We start from the raw sequence: 16,040 nt of genomic DNA on the forward strand, positions 1-16,040 counted from the left end.
GAAAGAGAAGACAGTTTGGGAAAGGTGATTACGAATAGTAGGATGAGGTGAAGGTCTTTTAATAGAAAAGAGACAAGTAAGTCTGAAGGTAGGAAAAAATGGGCAATTTTTTAAATAGGTAGGGCAGTATTTTCTCTAAACGCTTTATATCCTCTCCTAAGCTCAGACTAGCCCCCGAAAAGGTGGGTCTGTGTGTGTCCACAGTTTAGTACCTGTTTGTGACAATGCTGTTGCTTCCACTTTCCCAGTCACCTGGGGCCGATGTTCTTAGGAGCTTGTTTTTACTTGTGTCTAGTGGAACCAGTAGGTTGACCATGAGGTTTGCAAAGTGAATGGCCTGACAGAAGACAGTGCTTTCCTCACGCTGAACCAACTCCTGCTGTGTTGACTTGCTAAGAGTAGGCCAAAGGCGGAGCTGCTCGGCTGCAAGGTCCATTGCTGTCTTTTCCTGAAATTGGTCATCGGGAAGCTTATCCTAAAAAACAAAGCAACATAATCCAAGGGAGAACATCCAGCAGTTCACATGAGCTTAAAAAACACGGCAAATGTTTTAATAATTCTTCTATTAAATACCTGTATCAGGAAAAATGAAAACATACAAACAAACATAACAACAACAAAACAAAACTCAGCCTTCTGTTTCTATATCCAGTTGGTGTCAAGTGGAACCACCTGACAAACCAATGGAAGCAGAAACAAAGCACAGATGGATTTGTTTCTCATTTCTAACATCTCACTGTGTCTATTATCTCCATGGCTTCATCCCTTTCGAGCTACCAGTTACAACAATTGTTGATTTAAAGTTCCTACAAATGCTCAGGTCTGAATGGAGTATCATTCACTAATATTCTGATATGCTTCTTTTCTTCTGCCCTTTGGGAGGAGATGGAATGACCAAAGTCAGAAAAACTACAGCTAGATTCCTTTGTAAATGTGGGAGTCAAACATTATTGTCCACTTGGATATGTAGGGGATAATGGGAATTTTAAAAGAGTTGTCCTGGTATGCTGAAGAGTTAACAATAAAGTAACCCACACCTGCATAGCACTTTATAGCTTGCGACAAGCTGGTACATCTATGGACTCGCTTGTATTTAACTTAGGGCTAGAGACAGACTTACTTAGACGGGAGGATACAGAAACAGTAACGTGTTCGCTCTACAAATGCTTTTGAGATATACCAATGTCAGCATCACTGGTGTTCTGTGCTGTTGAGTTGATGCTGATTCATAACGATCATATAGGACAGAGTAGAACTGTCCTGTAGGGTTTCCTAGGCTGTAATCTTTATAGGAGCAGATCACCAGGTCTTTTCTGCTGTGGAGCCACTGGTGGGTTTGAACCTCTGACCTTTTGGTTAGCAGCCAAGTGCTTAACCATTGCACTACCAGGGCTCCTTAATGTCAGCATTATAGATGCTTAAAAAACTATCAAAAGCACCCCACGAGCCCAATTATTTCTGGAGCAATGACTCCAAACTAACAGTCTCTGCATCTGTTACAAGCTACCCCTTAACCACGTACATTTGGTGCTTTAAAAGAAAAAAATTGGGTTTTAAATTATATTAAGCAAACAATTCATACTAACAGTACACAAAAATAGTTTGGAACATCATGTTAGACAGTGCTATCTGTTATTAAGGTTTTGTTTCTTATCATACTCAATAACAGTACAGTAATGTTTAAAATTACATGAAGTATAGAAATATTTGAATTCTACAGGGAAGTTTCTGTTAGATATCTAGGTTCATTTACCTCACATAACATAAGGCCAATTTAAATGGAGAATGATGGAAAGAGTCAGCAACAATGTATTAGCCCAGCATGGGAAAATAAAAATTACTCTGAAGGGAATCAACATTGATAAACAGCCTTCAAGGCTGCTTGAAGTTCAATTCATGAGGATGATAATTTCTAACATTTAGTATTTACTATGTGTCAGATACTCTTTACACGTATTAGACATTAAAATCTTAAAATAATCATATCTAGTCATTTTGCCAGTGAGGGAACTAAAAAGCACAGAGACAACATGACTTGCCCAAGTTCAGACAGCTAATAAATAACATTTTAAAATTTCGTAATATTTCAAATGACTCTTTCAAATTAAAAATAATTTTCTTGTTTATATGCTGATAAAATATACACGACTATACAGAATGTTACTAAAAGAAGACCTAGATTTTATTGCTGACAAATATTTTGAGCAAAACGACTGAATTTTACATTTATTTTAGATTCAATTAACTTTAATTGGACATTTATTAAAGGAAGTTAATTGCACAGAGACAATGCATAGGTATTTTAGGTGTGCTCTTTCTGTTCAACTTCCTATAGTTGTTTCTAGTGAATTTCTATTTGTTCAAACACAATAAAACAATCCGAGCGCTAAAGAACTATATTAAAAAATTATTGTGGAAGAATGTAATGACAAAAATCAACAGAAGGAAGCAGCTCACCACAGGGCTCCCTAAAGTAAACCCCAAATATACTGGTAGGAAAAGGCTAGATTTCCTCTTGCCCTGGGGATATCTGCATGAGCTTTCCGGAAAGCCACAATTCTAACTCCATACAAAACCTTCCTTCTCTTATCTTACCTTTTGCTTCAGATGTGGAGCGTGATTGTCTTCCTTGGCAGAGAGACACAGGGAGCGAACCTGTTCCTGTACAGCATTGTAAAAGGTTGTCTCCCAAAACTGCTGATTAGTCCAAATGGGGTGGTCCTGTACACAGGTGTAAGCAAACTGGCTGACTCCAGGGGCAAGTTTCTGTGAGAACACACAACATACATCACCACAGGGCTGACAGAGTTCACAGTTCAGAAGGTCACAGAGGCTACAGTTAACCATAAATGTGATCAATGGATTTCTCTAAAAAGTATCTTATGGTAGTATAGGCTTGGCAATCAGCCACTTACTCGTTTTTAATTGGTAATGTTGGGCTTGCGAACAAATCCTTTAGGGTATCAGTTACTTTATTAAAATGGTCATAACAACACCTAAAAATCAAAGTTGCTATATGAATAAGAGAATATATGAAAGTATCTAGCACTGTATTGGGCACAGAGTAGGCACTGTAGAGTTGGTAGCTGTTATCAGTATTAGGACATATAATAAAATCCATCACAATCTAAACATAAAACTCCAGATGATTCAAAATTTCCTCTACTTGGTTTCAGAGTGTATTTTTGGGCAGTAAACGAAATGTCCACAGCTTGGCCTTACAAACAGAATGAGGGCATACCACGCATTTCAGACTCAGGAGGACTTATACCCTTCCTACTGCTCAATCTAGCCTACTACCAAGGCTGCTGCCTGACTCACAAACTCTCTAGAAAACTGTCCTGGGCTTCAAGGGCATTTTCTGGTAACCAAATCCGGGCCTGGGAAGGTAACCTCAAACCAAATGTCCTTCCTTTCCAGGACTCCCTGCTGGGCTTCAGAGTAAGAGTAAACCCAAGAAGTGATTAACCAGGAAGGGATGGAAAACAAACTCTGCAGACACTTGGTGGGCACTTTAAATACTCAGTGGCAACTAACAACAGCAATAATGTAATACTAAGAATCTTTCTTATAAGATGTTCATTATTATCCCTAATTTAAGGAAGATAAAACAGAAGTTATGAGGCAAAAGGTAGTTCATTTCTTAGGGATTCATAACATGTATAAGACACCTGGCAAAATTTATATGCTTAATACATGCTAATTTCCTTCTTAGTCTAGATCAGACTAAACCTAGAGCTGGCAGAGGCGTGATGCATACCATGAAATGTGGCACTGGCATCAACGGAGGCAGGCTGGCTGTGATTTTGCCTGTGAGAATCTCTGTGTAATTCTGCATCCCACATGTAAGTCTCTTTCAAGATAGACCTATACACTGCTGTTGAGGTAATCTGCTATAAGCCCAGAACAATTCTCCCTAAGAGGTGGCTATAGGCTGGGGCTGACCGTGAAGTAAAAGGAGTTTTCCAAAAGGAAGCTGTACAAGGATCATTGATGGTCTTCACAATGCCTGTCTGGCTCATTTAAGACAGAGCTACTGTACCTGTGGAAAATCATGAACAAAATGTGTGGTTCTATACGTGCGTAAGCAGAAGCGACATAGTGTACGACATGTTCCTTCTATACTCTGCATAAAGATACTTGGGACTTGAGTTACATTTTTTTTTTTTTTTGGCCCCTAAGGACTTTGGATGGAAACCCTGGTGGTATAGCAGTTAAGAGCTATATCTGCTAACCAAGAGGTTGGCAGTTTGCATCCACCAGGTGCTCCCTGGAAACCCTATGAGGCAGTTCAACTCTGTCCTACAGGGTCGCTATGAGTTGGAATCGACTTGATGCCAATGGGTTTGGTTTTTGGTTTTATAAGGACTTTGAGGACTAACAATTACCTCGACAGCAGTACACAGGCCTATTTTGAAAGAGATTTTAAAGGATGAAATTTTAGTAAAAGTGTAATATTCAATGGCCTTTCCCATGAGTATAGTTAGAGGTAGTACTATCTCTTAAAAATGCAATAAGTTCTCACACACTTTTAAGATCAACACTCCAAAAAAGTTATTACTAATTACAAAGCTCTTATTGAAACTTGACAGAGCTTTATAGGAATCTGAGAGTGTAATGAAACCCTGCCTTCCTCCTTCAGCCTTTTCGTCACTGATGTACATTCACTTTCCTTGGCACGTATCAATTGATGTTATCTTCCTAGTTATCCACAAACTAAAAGTGAATATGCAAAAACTGTAAATGCTCCCAGATAGAAATATGGAGCAAAACAGAGTGAAAGTATCTCAAAGGGTCAGAACCCACAGTCTGTGTACTAGGTGAAAATTTATAGGGTAAAGTGATTAGAGAATAAACACTTTTGGTGGCAAGATGGTCATAAGTGGCTATGGCATCTGATGTGTGCATAAGAAATAATTAATTCTCAAATAATTCTATTATTATTATTTGCCAAACATAAAATCTGCCTTTCCGTGTCATTTCTTGCTGTCTTCTTAACTGCAAGCAAGAGTGTACTGTACAGTGTCCATCACTGTAAGGATGGGCAGGGCCACTGCACTGATGTACAGGTGTGTTCTCAGGAACAGCAGAGGGCAGTAACATCTTATTCTGCCTAGACTCCATTATAGCATGAGAGTGTTCTTGTTAGCTGATGTTGCTTGCTGCCATAGGGCCCTGACTTATGGCAACCACATGCAACAACAGAATGAAACTGTGCCTGGTCCTGTGCCATCCCCGTAATTGATTGTAGACTGAACCATTATGATCCACAGGCTGATTTTCAGAAGTAGATCACTAGGCCTTTCTTCCTAGTTCATCTTAGACTAGACGCTCTATCGAAATCTATTCGGCATCATAGCAACACATGATCTACCACTGGCAGGCAAGTGTGATAGGCAACTGCAAAAATGGAGCTCTGTAGTCTGACTGGGCTAGAAAGTGAGTAGTAAGTTGAATACTGTGTGTTCACTATACATTTGACAGATCCTATAAAAAAAAATTTTTTTTTTTTTTATAAAGAAAATCTCAGCTGTCAGTTTGTCATACTGAGGTGGCTTGTATGTTGCTGTGATGCTGGAAGGTATGCCCCCAGTACTGAAGTTGTCAAGGATTTCATTTCACTTGGATCCACAATCAATGCCCACGGAAGTAGCGATCAAGAAATCAAACGACATATTACATTGGACAAATCTGCTGCAAAAGACCTCTTAAAGTGTTAAAAAAACAAAGATGTGACTTTGAGGACTAAGGTGAGCCTGACTCTAAGCCATGGTATTTTTAATCGCCTCACACACACATGAAAGCTGGACAATGAGTAAAGAAGATGAAGAATAATTAATGCATTTGAATTATCGTGTTGGCAGAGGATACTGAATATACCATGGACTGTCAAAAAATGAATGAATCTGTCTTGGAAGAAGTACAGCCAGAATGCTCCTTAAAAGAGGATGGCGAGACTTCCTCTCACATACTTTGAACATGTTATCGGGAGGAACCAGTCCCTGGAGAAGGACATCATGCTTGGTAAAGGGTCAACAAAAGAGATGAAGACCCTCAACGAGATGGACTGACACAGTGGCTGCAACAATGGGCTCAAACACAGCAAGGACTCTGAGGATGGCAAAAACTCAGCAGTGTTTCGTTCTGTTGTGCATAGATAGGGTCGCTATGAGTTGGAATTGACTTGAAGGCACCTAACAACAACATAAAGAAAATGGATTTGCCCAAGGTCACACAACAAGTTGGGTAGGAGAAAAGGGAACAGAAATGAAGCTTTCTATTATTCGTCAATATTTCTGTAAGATACAAAAATCATGGTATTTTACAAAACAAAGCTATAATTATCTAGAGAAAGATGTAAGGAGATTTTTTTTAGGACTTCAGATTCAGTATATTTTATGATTGTAGCAACAGACTCAATCCACTCTGGGTGTGAGATGGTGGTGGTGGATGGTGGTAGAGAATACTGTTGTTAAATGACACTTCTCTTTTTCCCTTTGATTCTGGCAACAATATTTACTTTACATTTCATAATAATTCTTATGATTCTGTCCTAGAGAAACAAGTGATGTTTTGCCATGTAATTTCATGAGATGTTTAAGAATGTGTTGATTTCCTTCCTTATCTGGAAAAAATATCCCTGAAAGTACTAGATTAAGCAATGCCATTCATTTTCCACAAAGCTTTTAAAGGAAACCCAGCATGGGACAGGATATGAAGAATAAACTCACAGGGCTCACCAACCAGCAGGTCAAACTCAAATCCAAATAAATGGACACATTATCTGAGAGATGAGTTGGCCAAAAGAAAGGTTAAGATGTTAGTATGAGGGGCCTAAGGCCTGTCTGGTTAGACAAGTTTGCGCCCTAGGCCTAAGGCTCCAATTAGGAAGTTCAGAGGTAAACCAGATTTCAGGAGAGAAAGCTGGCTGACAGCACTGATCCTATAAACATATAAAAGTCTTCAAAGAATAATGCAGAATGCAGAGGCTTCCATCCAGTTCTGCTCCCTCTAAACAGTCCAACTCTCTCATTGTACAGTTTAGGGATGGTGCTAGCAAGTCCTGCTATGATTCTATACTGGCCTGAATGAACAAATTAGTCTTAGGAGAAATATAACCAGAATGTTCCTTAGAAGTAAGGATGACGAGACTTTGACTCACTTATTTTGGGTGTGTTTTTTCATCAGGAAAGACCAATTGCTAGAAAAGGACATCACGATTGGTTGTTAGGTACCCTTGAGTTGTTGTTAGGTGCCATCGAGTCATTTTCACTCAGCGACACCACCTGACAGAGCAGAATTCCCCCATTGGGTTTTCTTGGCTTTAATCCTTCTGGGAGCAGATTGCCAGGTTTTTCTCCCACAGAGATGCTGGGTGGGTTTGAACTGCCAATCCTTTCATTAACAGCTGAGTGCTTAACTGTAAGACAGATTCCCCAGGCTGTGGAAAATTCCACTATCTCTGGCAGCTTTGCATCAGAATCCTGCTTTCTTTGCTTAGCCTGCCTGGCAGCTTTTGCATGAGAATCCTGTTTCCTTTGGTTGGCTTCCTTCCCCACAGCTTTATATTAGAATTTTGCTTTCTTTGCTTGGAAGTTATATGTAAAGCCAATTGCGCCTGCGTAGTATGATTAAGAATCTTGCTGATGTAACTTGTAGGAACTCCCTACTTGTAAATCCCTTAAAAGTGACTTTTCCCCTCACCCTCGGGGAGCAGTCTTGGCAGCAGCAGCTCCAGCTGACTACTTTCCTTGTGCAATGAAATAAAGGTGCCTTTCCTGCTCTCCCACCTGGGTCTCTCATTTATTGGGCAATTCGAGTCATGCTGAGCAGAACCTGGGGTTTCCACTCAGTAACATTTCTGGAGAACCAGCCAGGAGTCATTCACTCAGTTCCTGAGGTGGATTGGATAACAGATCAGCCCTGATGTCTGGCACCACCAGAAGATTTCTCCTCGAGACCTTCCTTGGAGCAGCTCTGGAAGCCAATCCACCTTGGACCAATGGTGGATCCTTAGTGGGAGGCATGAAATACGCCTAGGTTATTTGGTAAGTCCTAGGTAAGGCCTTAGAAGAGTCCCAAGAAGCAGAAGGAACTGACTGGTGAGGGCATAAAAAGCTCTAGGTACCTGTTAGGTTGGTGCACCAGATTAGGTTGTGTGAGTGTGTAAGTGTGTGAATGTAGAGAATGGGGAATGTTCAAGGGATCTCGGAATGCAGCCCTATAGGATGCATCCTTAAGAACTGGGAACTCATACAGATATGGCTCTGGCAGCCTGCTTTGTCTGTTTCCTACTTTGCCTCTTTAAATATATGTCAAATAAAACTTTTCTTTTCCCTTTACTAAACTTTGTGGTGTTTTTACCCTAGAATGGTGTAGTTGCTGCAGGGATTCTAAAATCACGAATCTAGTTGACCTCGAGGAGACCTGGACTGAGGAGCAGAAGCTGGCAAAGACAGATCCTGTCTTCTGGACCCATTAGTTTGTACTCCATGTCCCTCTGACACCAATGAAGTGAGTGCTCTTGGAAAACAAGTCTTTGCTCATTCTTTTTGTTCTCTTTCTCATGTTTTCTTAAGTTTTGTTTTGAAAATCAGTTGTTTGACTAAGGAGAATCTTTCTCAGATTTTTGCTTGATTGTTTGGTTAAGAGTAAGAGTGACAGTTACTAACTCTTCTGTTGAACTGCAGTTTAGTGTCTGGAGTCAGGCACTTGAGACATTAAAGAGGTAATTCTATATCCAAAGAGTTCTGTGTCACTATAAGTCGCAAAACTCAGGCACAGGTCAACCAGTAAAAGCCACTAGGGTGGTTGCTGGTGCCCATGATGAGTGTTAAAGACTTCCATGAGAGGATAAGCTGGTTGTGAGACAGGCTAGGGCACTAGGCTCCTGCTACCCAAAAGCATACTTGAGTGACAGAGGTACACTTTGGTCCAAGCAAAACACTGTCCAAACCCCACAGTGTTCCTCATTAAAGAGTTCTTTTTTGTGACTCAGAGAAAACCTTGGAAATAGTGCTTTGTTTTGCCAAATTTGCAGGGGGAGATGATAGCACCTGACTTGTTTTATGAAATTTGCAGGGAGAAGTGGTAGCTCCAGACCGCTTATGATATAGTTTGTCAATAAACAATCACAATGTTAAAATTAAAATCATCGGTAGCTACTTTAAAATATTTTCCAGTTGAAGGAACTAGTACATTTAAGGTCCAAAATAAGAGGCTAGGTCTCTAGCCAGCTGAATGAATTAAGTTCAAAAGAAAGAAAACCAAAGCTTGAACCTTAGAGCTTAACAGTTTTGATAAATGAGCCTGGATTCCAATCCACCCCCTGCCCCCCCCCACGCCCGCAACTACTGAGACACTGGTTTAGGGTTCATATTTAAGAATACTATAAATTGAATATACTAGAAGAAATTTGGAATTTCAAGTGGCCACTTTGGGAAAATGAGCTTCCATTTGTATTGTCCTGTCTTTTCCTTTTTGGGAAACTTTTGCTTGGTCCTCAGGTTTTGTCAAAAGATCTAATATTCCTCCATCTAAGGTTCTGGCAAGTTAATAAGTTTTGTCCAGAACCTGCTTTTTTCTGTGAATTAAGTCAAGACAGTGAGGTCAGTGCAGGATCAGGCCTTCCCAGCCCCTAGTCTCTGAAGTCATATAGCTCCACGGAAGCTTTATAAAGACCCTTTCAACTAAGTGGAGACTTTTTAAGACAAAAGAAAAAAAAAATGCTGCTTTACTATAGTTACCAAAATTTAGGTAGATTTCAATCATAAAAGAACTGTAAACAAGTTCTCTCTATTGTAGGGGAACTCTAAGAAGCCAAAAAAAGGGAAAAAAGAAATCACAATGAGACACACCTGAAACAGCCTGGAAAAATGTTTCCAAACCTAGCCAGAGACTTAAGGTTACATCTGTATCAATGAATTCGTCAATTGTACAGAGACTTTGTGATTTCCAAAGTAAGTTAATAAAATCCTTGAGGCCTAAATTTAGACTGGGAAAATACGGGAAATAGTAAAAGTTGAATACAAACTTGGAATATATCATCTGGCGCTGCTACAACCGAAATACCACAAAGGGATGGCTTTAACAAAAAGCCATTTATTCTCTCGCAGTCTGGTAGGCTACAAGCCTAAATTCAGGGTGTCGGCTTCAGGTGAAGGCTTTCTCTATCGGCTCTGGAGGAAGGTCCTTGTCATCAGTCTTCCCTTGGTCTGGATGCTCCTCCGTGCAGGAACCCTGGGTCCAAAGGATGTGCTCTGCTCCCAGCACTGCTTTCTTGGTGGTATGAGGTCCCCAGCTCTCTGCTTGCTTCTCCTTCCTTTTATCTCTTGTAAGATAAAAGGTGATACTGGCCACAGCTTGGGGAAACTCCCTTTACATTGGATCAGGGATGTGACCTTAGTAAGGGTGTTGCAATCCTACCCTAATCCTCTTAATATAAAATTACAATCACAAAATGGAGGATAACCACACAATACTGGGAATCATGGCTCAGCCAAATTGATACACACATTTTTGTGGGTACACACAGTTTTGGGGGGACATACAAGTTTAAAATAATTTTCAAGACCTTTTAGGTAACTTAGAGATGTTAAATTGAACAGATATTCATCATAATTTAAGTTTATATACTTTTGCTTTTTATGGCACAAAGAAAGGATATATATATATATAAACCCAAAATCCAGTGCCCTCGAGTCGATTCCGACTCATAGCGACCCAATATATATGTACATATATATACATATACTTGGGTCTGCCTATGAGTGTGTTCATTTTTGCCATTTTAAAAGAATGTACTATAAGAGTTATGGAACAAAGACAACATTTAAGAGGTGTAGTAAAAGAAAATTTACTTGATATGGTCAAGAGTTTTATCTGTCTGACTAAAGTTTAATGGTTTAATTTAAGAGATTTTTGGGAGCTTTAACGTTGAATAATATATGAAACAAAGAAATGGGTTTCTCACTGTTAAAATAACAAAATTCTGTTTGATTTCTGAGTTGAAAGGTTAATTTATTCTTTGTGTAATCTGCCTTGAAGACAAAGGTTCAGCCTCTCATTAGAATAAAATTCCTGAGTCAAAAACCAAGTCACATGGCTTGAGAAAGAAAAAAGAGAGAGAGAAAAAAAAAAAAGCTAAGGTTTTTACCTTTAATATCTTTGGTTAAACAATTTACGTAAACTCCTGACAACTTTGAAAGCTTCATGGAAAGCCACCAAAAAAAAAAAAAAAAAGAATTTAATCAAGGAAAAGTGTTAAAGAGATTTATTTAATATGTTATAAATTACATGGAATGTGTTGTCAAAATCAAGAGGAGCACCTGATTCTCTTTGGGTTAAAATTTATATGTATTTCCTCTTAAGTTTTTGCCTAATATTAGACAGCAAATGCATAATATTATGTCATAATTTTATTAATAATTACTAGCTTGGTCAAAACTTTATTTTTTTGAATCTAGCATCAAAGCCAGTGGTTTGACTGGGGAATTCACATTGTTTACCTATGAAGTCTTTTTTTTTGAAATTACTATTTGGGTATTCAGAGACTTCATAATCTCGGTATATCCTGGCTATATGGTATTATGTCTAAAAATTATTATGTAATGTATTATATCTGAAGCTCTTTGAAAATAAGGTTAATCATTATATTTAGAAATATTTTTGTCTAAAGTTTTTTTTTAAACTGACTTTATTTGGCTTTGAATTTCCATAATTAAGAGTAAATGTTTTTAAATTAATCACGGCCATATTAAGATTTGTCATCTGCAGATAAGTTTTTACTTTGCTGATTTGCTCAAGACGTTTGACCAAAATATCTCAACAGAGAGACTATAAAGAACTTATGAAAAGGATTGTGACTAGGCTGAATCAAGATTTCCAGAACTCCTATGTTTCTCCTATCAAGATATCAGCAACAGAATGTTGCTGATCCAGAATCAAGTGGAACAGAAATTAACTACGTAAGACTGAGTAGAGTAATACTATGGGTTTTATGTGGGAATACTGCTGATGTTTTAAGATCCTACTTTCTGGATATAAGAAACCATTTTCCTTTCTCCTAAAGTATCTGCTAATGGGTTTAGACATTGTAACTCTTGAATTAGAAGTTCTTATTTGTAAATTTAGCAAAGCTGTAAATATTATAACCAGAGAAGTGTCTGAAATTTGTTTGAGCTATGATTTTACAAAATAGAATAACATAAGATTTCCTATTAGTTCTCTCAAAGAACAGTTTTGTGCCACTTCTGCTTCTGAGAAAGTGACCCATGACTGTTAATATGTAAACCAAAGAAGAGCAGCTTGCTCTCGGGAAGAACACTTAGTATGCTTTAAACAGATTAACTGAAGACCTTCAACAGAAGAGGTCCATTCTGTATTACCTTGCTAATCATTTATTCTCTAATGGAAACTTGGTCATTACATGCAAATTCTTCTATACCTTCTGTTTCCTGTAGACAACCTTTGAGTGCTCCTTACGGATGTATGTTTTTGTGTGGTGGATCTAACTATATTAGTTTAGACATCCCTTTCCACCTGATGGCAAGTTTATGTGGGCAATCTCTTGTTTAGATTCCTGGTGAATGCATGGGCAACACACTTTGAGAATTTTAGGATTACCTTTAGAAATTCATAGTAATGGTGCTAGTAAGTATTGAAAAGGTAATCATAAATTGTTACAAATTATAAAATGAAAGTCAAAAAGAAATCCATTGGTCCAATACTCATGGTGGGTCTGGTAGCTTTAATTCCTATTATGGTATAGTTGAATTGGAGAAATCTTTAAGAAATCTGTCGATCATTCTAGGACAAATAGTAGATGATGTTGCTAATGGGATGGAACCACAACAGTGATCTCTGACTTCATTAGCCAAGGTGACATGAGTTAACAAAATAGCCTTAGATTTTTTTATTAGCCCAAGACAGTGCAATCTGTACTGTGCCAAATACCTCTTGTTGTATTCAGATACATAACACAGGAAAAGTAAAACAGGATATACTTAGAATTAGAGAACAAGCTACTTGGTTACACCCTGTAACACCCCTACAAACACCAGATTTATTTGGTTAGTTATCATCAGGAATAAACACATGAGCTAAATCACTATTGCAAGGGATAGTAATATTCTTAGTCTGCATCCTGATAGTATGAGGCATAATAAAACTTCTATTGTCTTACACACTTAAGAAAGCCTCAGGCTCACATGCTGATGTACACTGAGTCTGCACACTTCAGCAATGGGATTGATGAGAATGTTCCTCTTACTTAAGATCCAGGTGAAGAATCAGATGGTATCCAGTGGAAAACCAGCACCATGAGTTTAAAGAGCCTGCCATGGCTACCATCTAGAGGCTGGACTAAGTCCATGTATTAATAATCAATGTGTTATCTCCAGTCTCGGATCAAAAGAAAAGAATGATTTAGGAGATAATACTGGAGCCATCATTCCTTGTCCTTGAGCATGAAGAATGTGACCTATCTGGAGCTGGACTTACAAAGACTCATAAAGACACATCAGCTGGAACTTAAGATATAAAGACAATAGCTACGGCAATCTTGGAAAACATCTTTTAGGAAAACATTCACATAAACAGGGCATAAAAGCCACTCTTTTCTTTTTATTTTAGCAGTTAGTGAATAGTCAGTTGTAAACCATACTGCATAGGCAAGAATTACCCATAATCACTGCACCTGCTCATCCAACTTATTGGCTAAAAGAAAATGGGAAAGCAATTCCTAGGTCCAATATTTGTCCCCTACCCAAGAACATGCCAAATAATTCCTAGCCGGGCTATAGTTCAAAATGGACAGTGGTCCTGAATGACCAGTGTGCAAAAACAAAAGGAGGGAATAAGACAGATTCCCAGATTGTGGAAAATTCCACTACCTCAAACAGCTTTGCTTAGCTGGTTTCTTTGCTTAGCTCCCCAGGTAGCTTTTGCATTAGAATCCTTTTTCCTTTGCTTGGCTTCCTCCCTCACAGCCTTGCATTTGAATTCTGCTTTTGCTTAGAAGACCCACTGCTCCTGTACAGTATGATGAAGAATGTTGCTAACCTAACTTGTATGAACCCCCGATTTGTAAACTGCTTAAAAGTAACTCCCCTCAGAGGAATCCCGGAGGCAATGCTCCCCAGACCTTCTGATGGCACAGGACAGGAACCATCCCCAGAGACAAATCATCAGGCATGAAAAGGACTGGTCAGCGGGGCGGGGGGGGGGGGGGGGGGAGATGCTGATGAAGAGTGAGCTAATTAAATCAGGTGGACACTGGAGAGTGTGTTGGCAACTCTTGACTGGAGGGGGGATGGGAAGATAGAGAGAGAGGGAAGATGGCAAATTGGCACGAAACGAGAGACTGAAAGGGCTGACTCAATAGGGGGAGAGCAAGTGGGAGAAGGGAGTAAGATGTATGTAAACTTACATGTGACAGACTGATTGGAATGGTAAATGTTCACCTGAAGCTTAATAAAAATTAATTAAAAAAAAAAAGTAACTCCCCTCACTCTCAGGGAGCAGTCTTGTTGGCAGCAGCTCCAACTGACTCCTTTCCTTGTAGAACAAAATAAATACATATTTCCTGCTCTTCCACCTCAGTGTCTCGTTTATGGGCCAATTCGCGTCATGCCAAGCAAAACCTGGGGTTTCCACCTGGTAACATTTGTGCCACCAGGGATCCTTTTTTTAAATTTTTATTGTGCTTTAATTGAAAGTTTACAAATCAAGTCAGTCTCTCACACAAAAACCCATATACACCTTGCTACACATTCCCAATTACTCTCTCCCTCCGCTCTCTCTTTTCCTGTCCATTTCACCAGCTTCTAACCCCCTCCACCCTCTCATCTACCCTCCAGGCAGGAGATGCAAACATAGTCTCAAGTGTCCACCTAATTCAAGAAGCATCCCTCTCCAACCCATTGTCCAGTCCAATCCATGTCTGAAGAGTTGGGTTCGGGAATGGTTCCTGTCCTGTGCCGATTGAAGGTCTGGGGGCCATGACCACCGGGGTCCTTCCACTCTCTCAGACCATTAAGTCTGGTCTTATGAGAATTTGGGGTCTGCATCCCACTGCTCTCCTGTTCCCTCAGGGGTTCTCTGTTCTGTTCCCTGTCAGGGCAGTCATCAGTTGTAGCCAGGCACCATCTAGTTCTTCTGGTCTCAGGATGATGTAGACTCTGGTTCATGTAGCCCTTTCTGTCTCTTGGGCTCCTAATTGCCTTCTGTCCCTGGTGTTCTTTATTCTCCTTTGATCCAGGTGGGTTGAGACCAATTGATGCATCTTAGATGGCTGCCTGCTGGCTTTAAGACCTCAGACGGCACTCTTCAAAGTGGGATACAGAATGTTTTCTTAATAGATTTTATTATGCCAATTGACTTAGATGTCCCCTGAAACCATCGTCCCCAGGCCCCTGCCCCGCTACATTGACCATTGAAGCATTCAGTTTATTCAGGAAACTTCCTTGCTTTGGTTTAGTCCAATTGTGCTGACCTCCCCTAAATTGTGTGCTGTCTTTCCCTTTACCTAAAGTAGTTCTTATCTACTATCTAATTAGTGATGCCCCTCTCCCACCCTCCCTCCTTCCCCTCTATCGTAACCACAAAAGAATGTTTTCTTCTCAGTTTAAACTATTTCTCAAGTTCTTATAATAGTGATCTTATACAATATTTGTCCTTTTGCAACTGACTAATTTCACTCAGCATAATGCCTTCCAGGTTCTTCCATGTTATGAAATGTTTCACAGATTCCTCACTGTTCTTTATCGATGCGTAGTATTCCATTGTGTGAATATACCATAATTTGTTTATCCATTCATCCCGTTGATGGGCACCTTGGTTGCTTCCATCTTTTTGCTATTGTAAACAGTGCTGCAATAAACATGGGTGTGCATATATCTGTTCATGTAAAGGCTCTTATTTCTCTAGGATTTATTCCAAGGAGAGGGATTGCTGGATCATATGGTAGTTCTATTTCTAGCTTTTTAAGGAAGCGCCAAATCGATTTCCAAAGCAGTTGTACCACTTTACGTTACCATCAG

General features: G+C 39.4%; 1 protein-coding gene across 7 annotated transcripts in view; it reads right to left on the minus strand.

Annotated features, from left to right (window-relative positions):
* The window catches only part of SBF2 (SET binding factor 2), a 519,656-nt gene that overhangs the window by 92,641 nt on the left and 410,975 nt on the right, over positions 1–16,040 (minus strand). For all 7 annotated transcript variants that reach the window (XM_049890356.1, XM_049890355.1, XM_049890357.1 and 4 more), the window contains 2 exons: positions 2,596–2,766; positions 213–475 (listed from right to left, as the gene is read on the minus strand). In XM_049890356.1, the coding sequence (XP_049746313.1) occupies positions 213–475; positions 2,596–2,766 (434 nt within the window). The remainder of the gene's footprint in view (positions 1–212; positions 476–2,595; positions 2,767–16,040) is intronic.

This window comes from Elephas maximus, chromosome 7, assembly GCF_024166365.1.
Source record: "Elephas maximus indicus isolate mEleMax1 chromosome 7, mEleMax1 primary haplotype, whole genome shotgun sequence".
Taxonomy (NCBI): Eukaryota; Metazoa; Chordata; class Mammalia; order Proboscidea; family Elephantidae; genus Elephas; species Elephas maximus.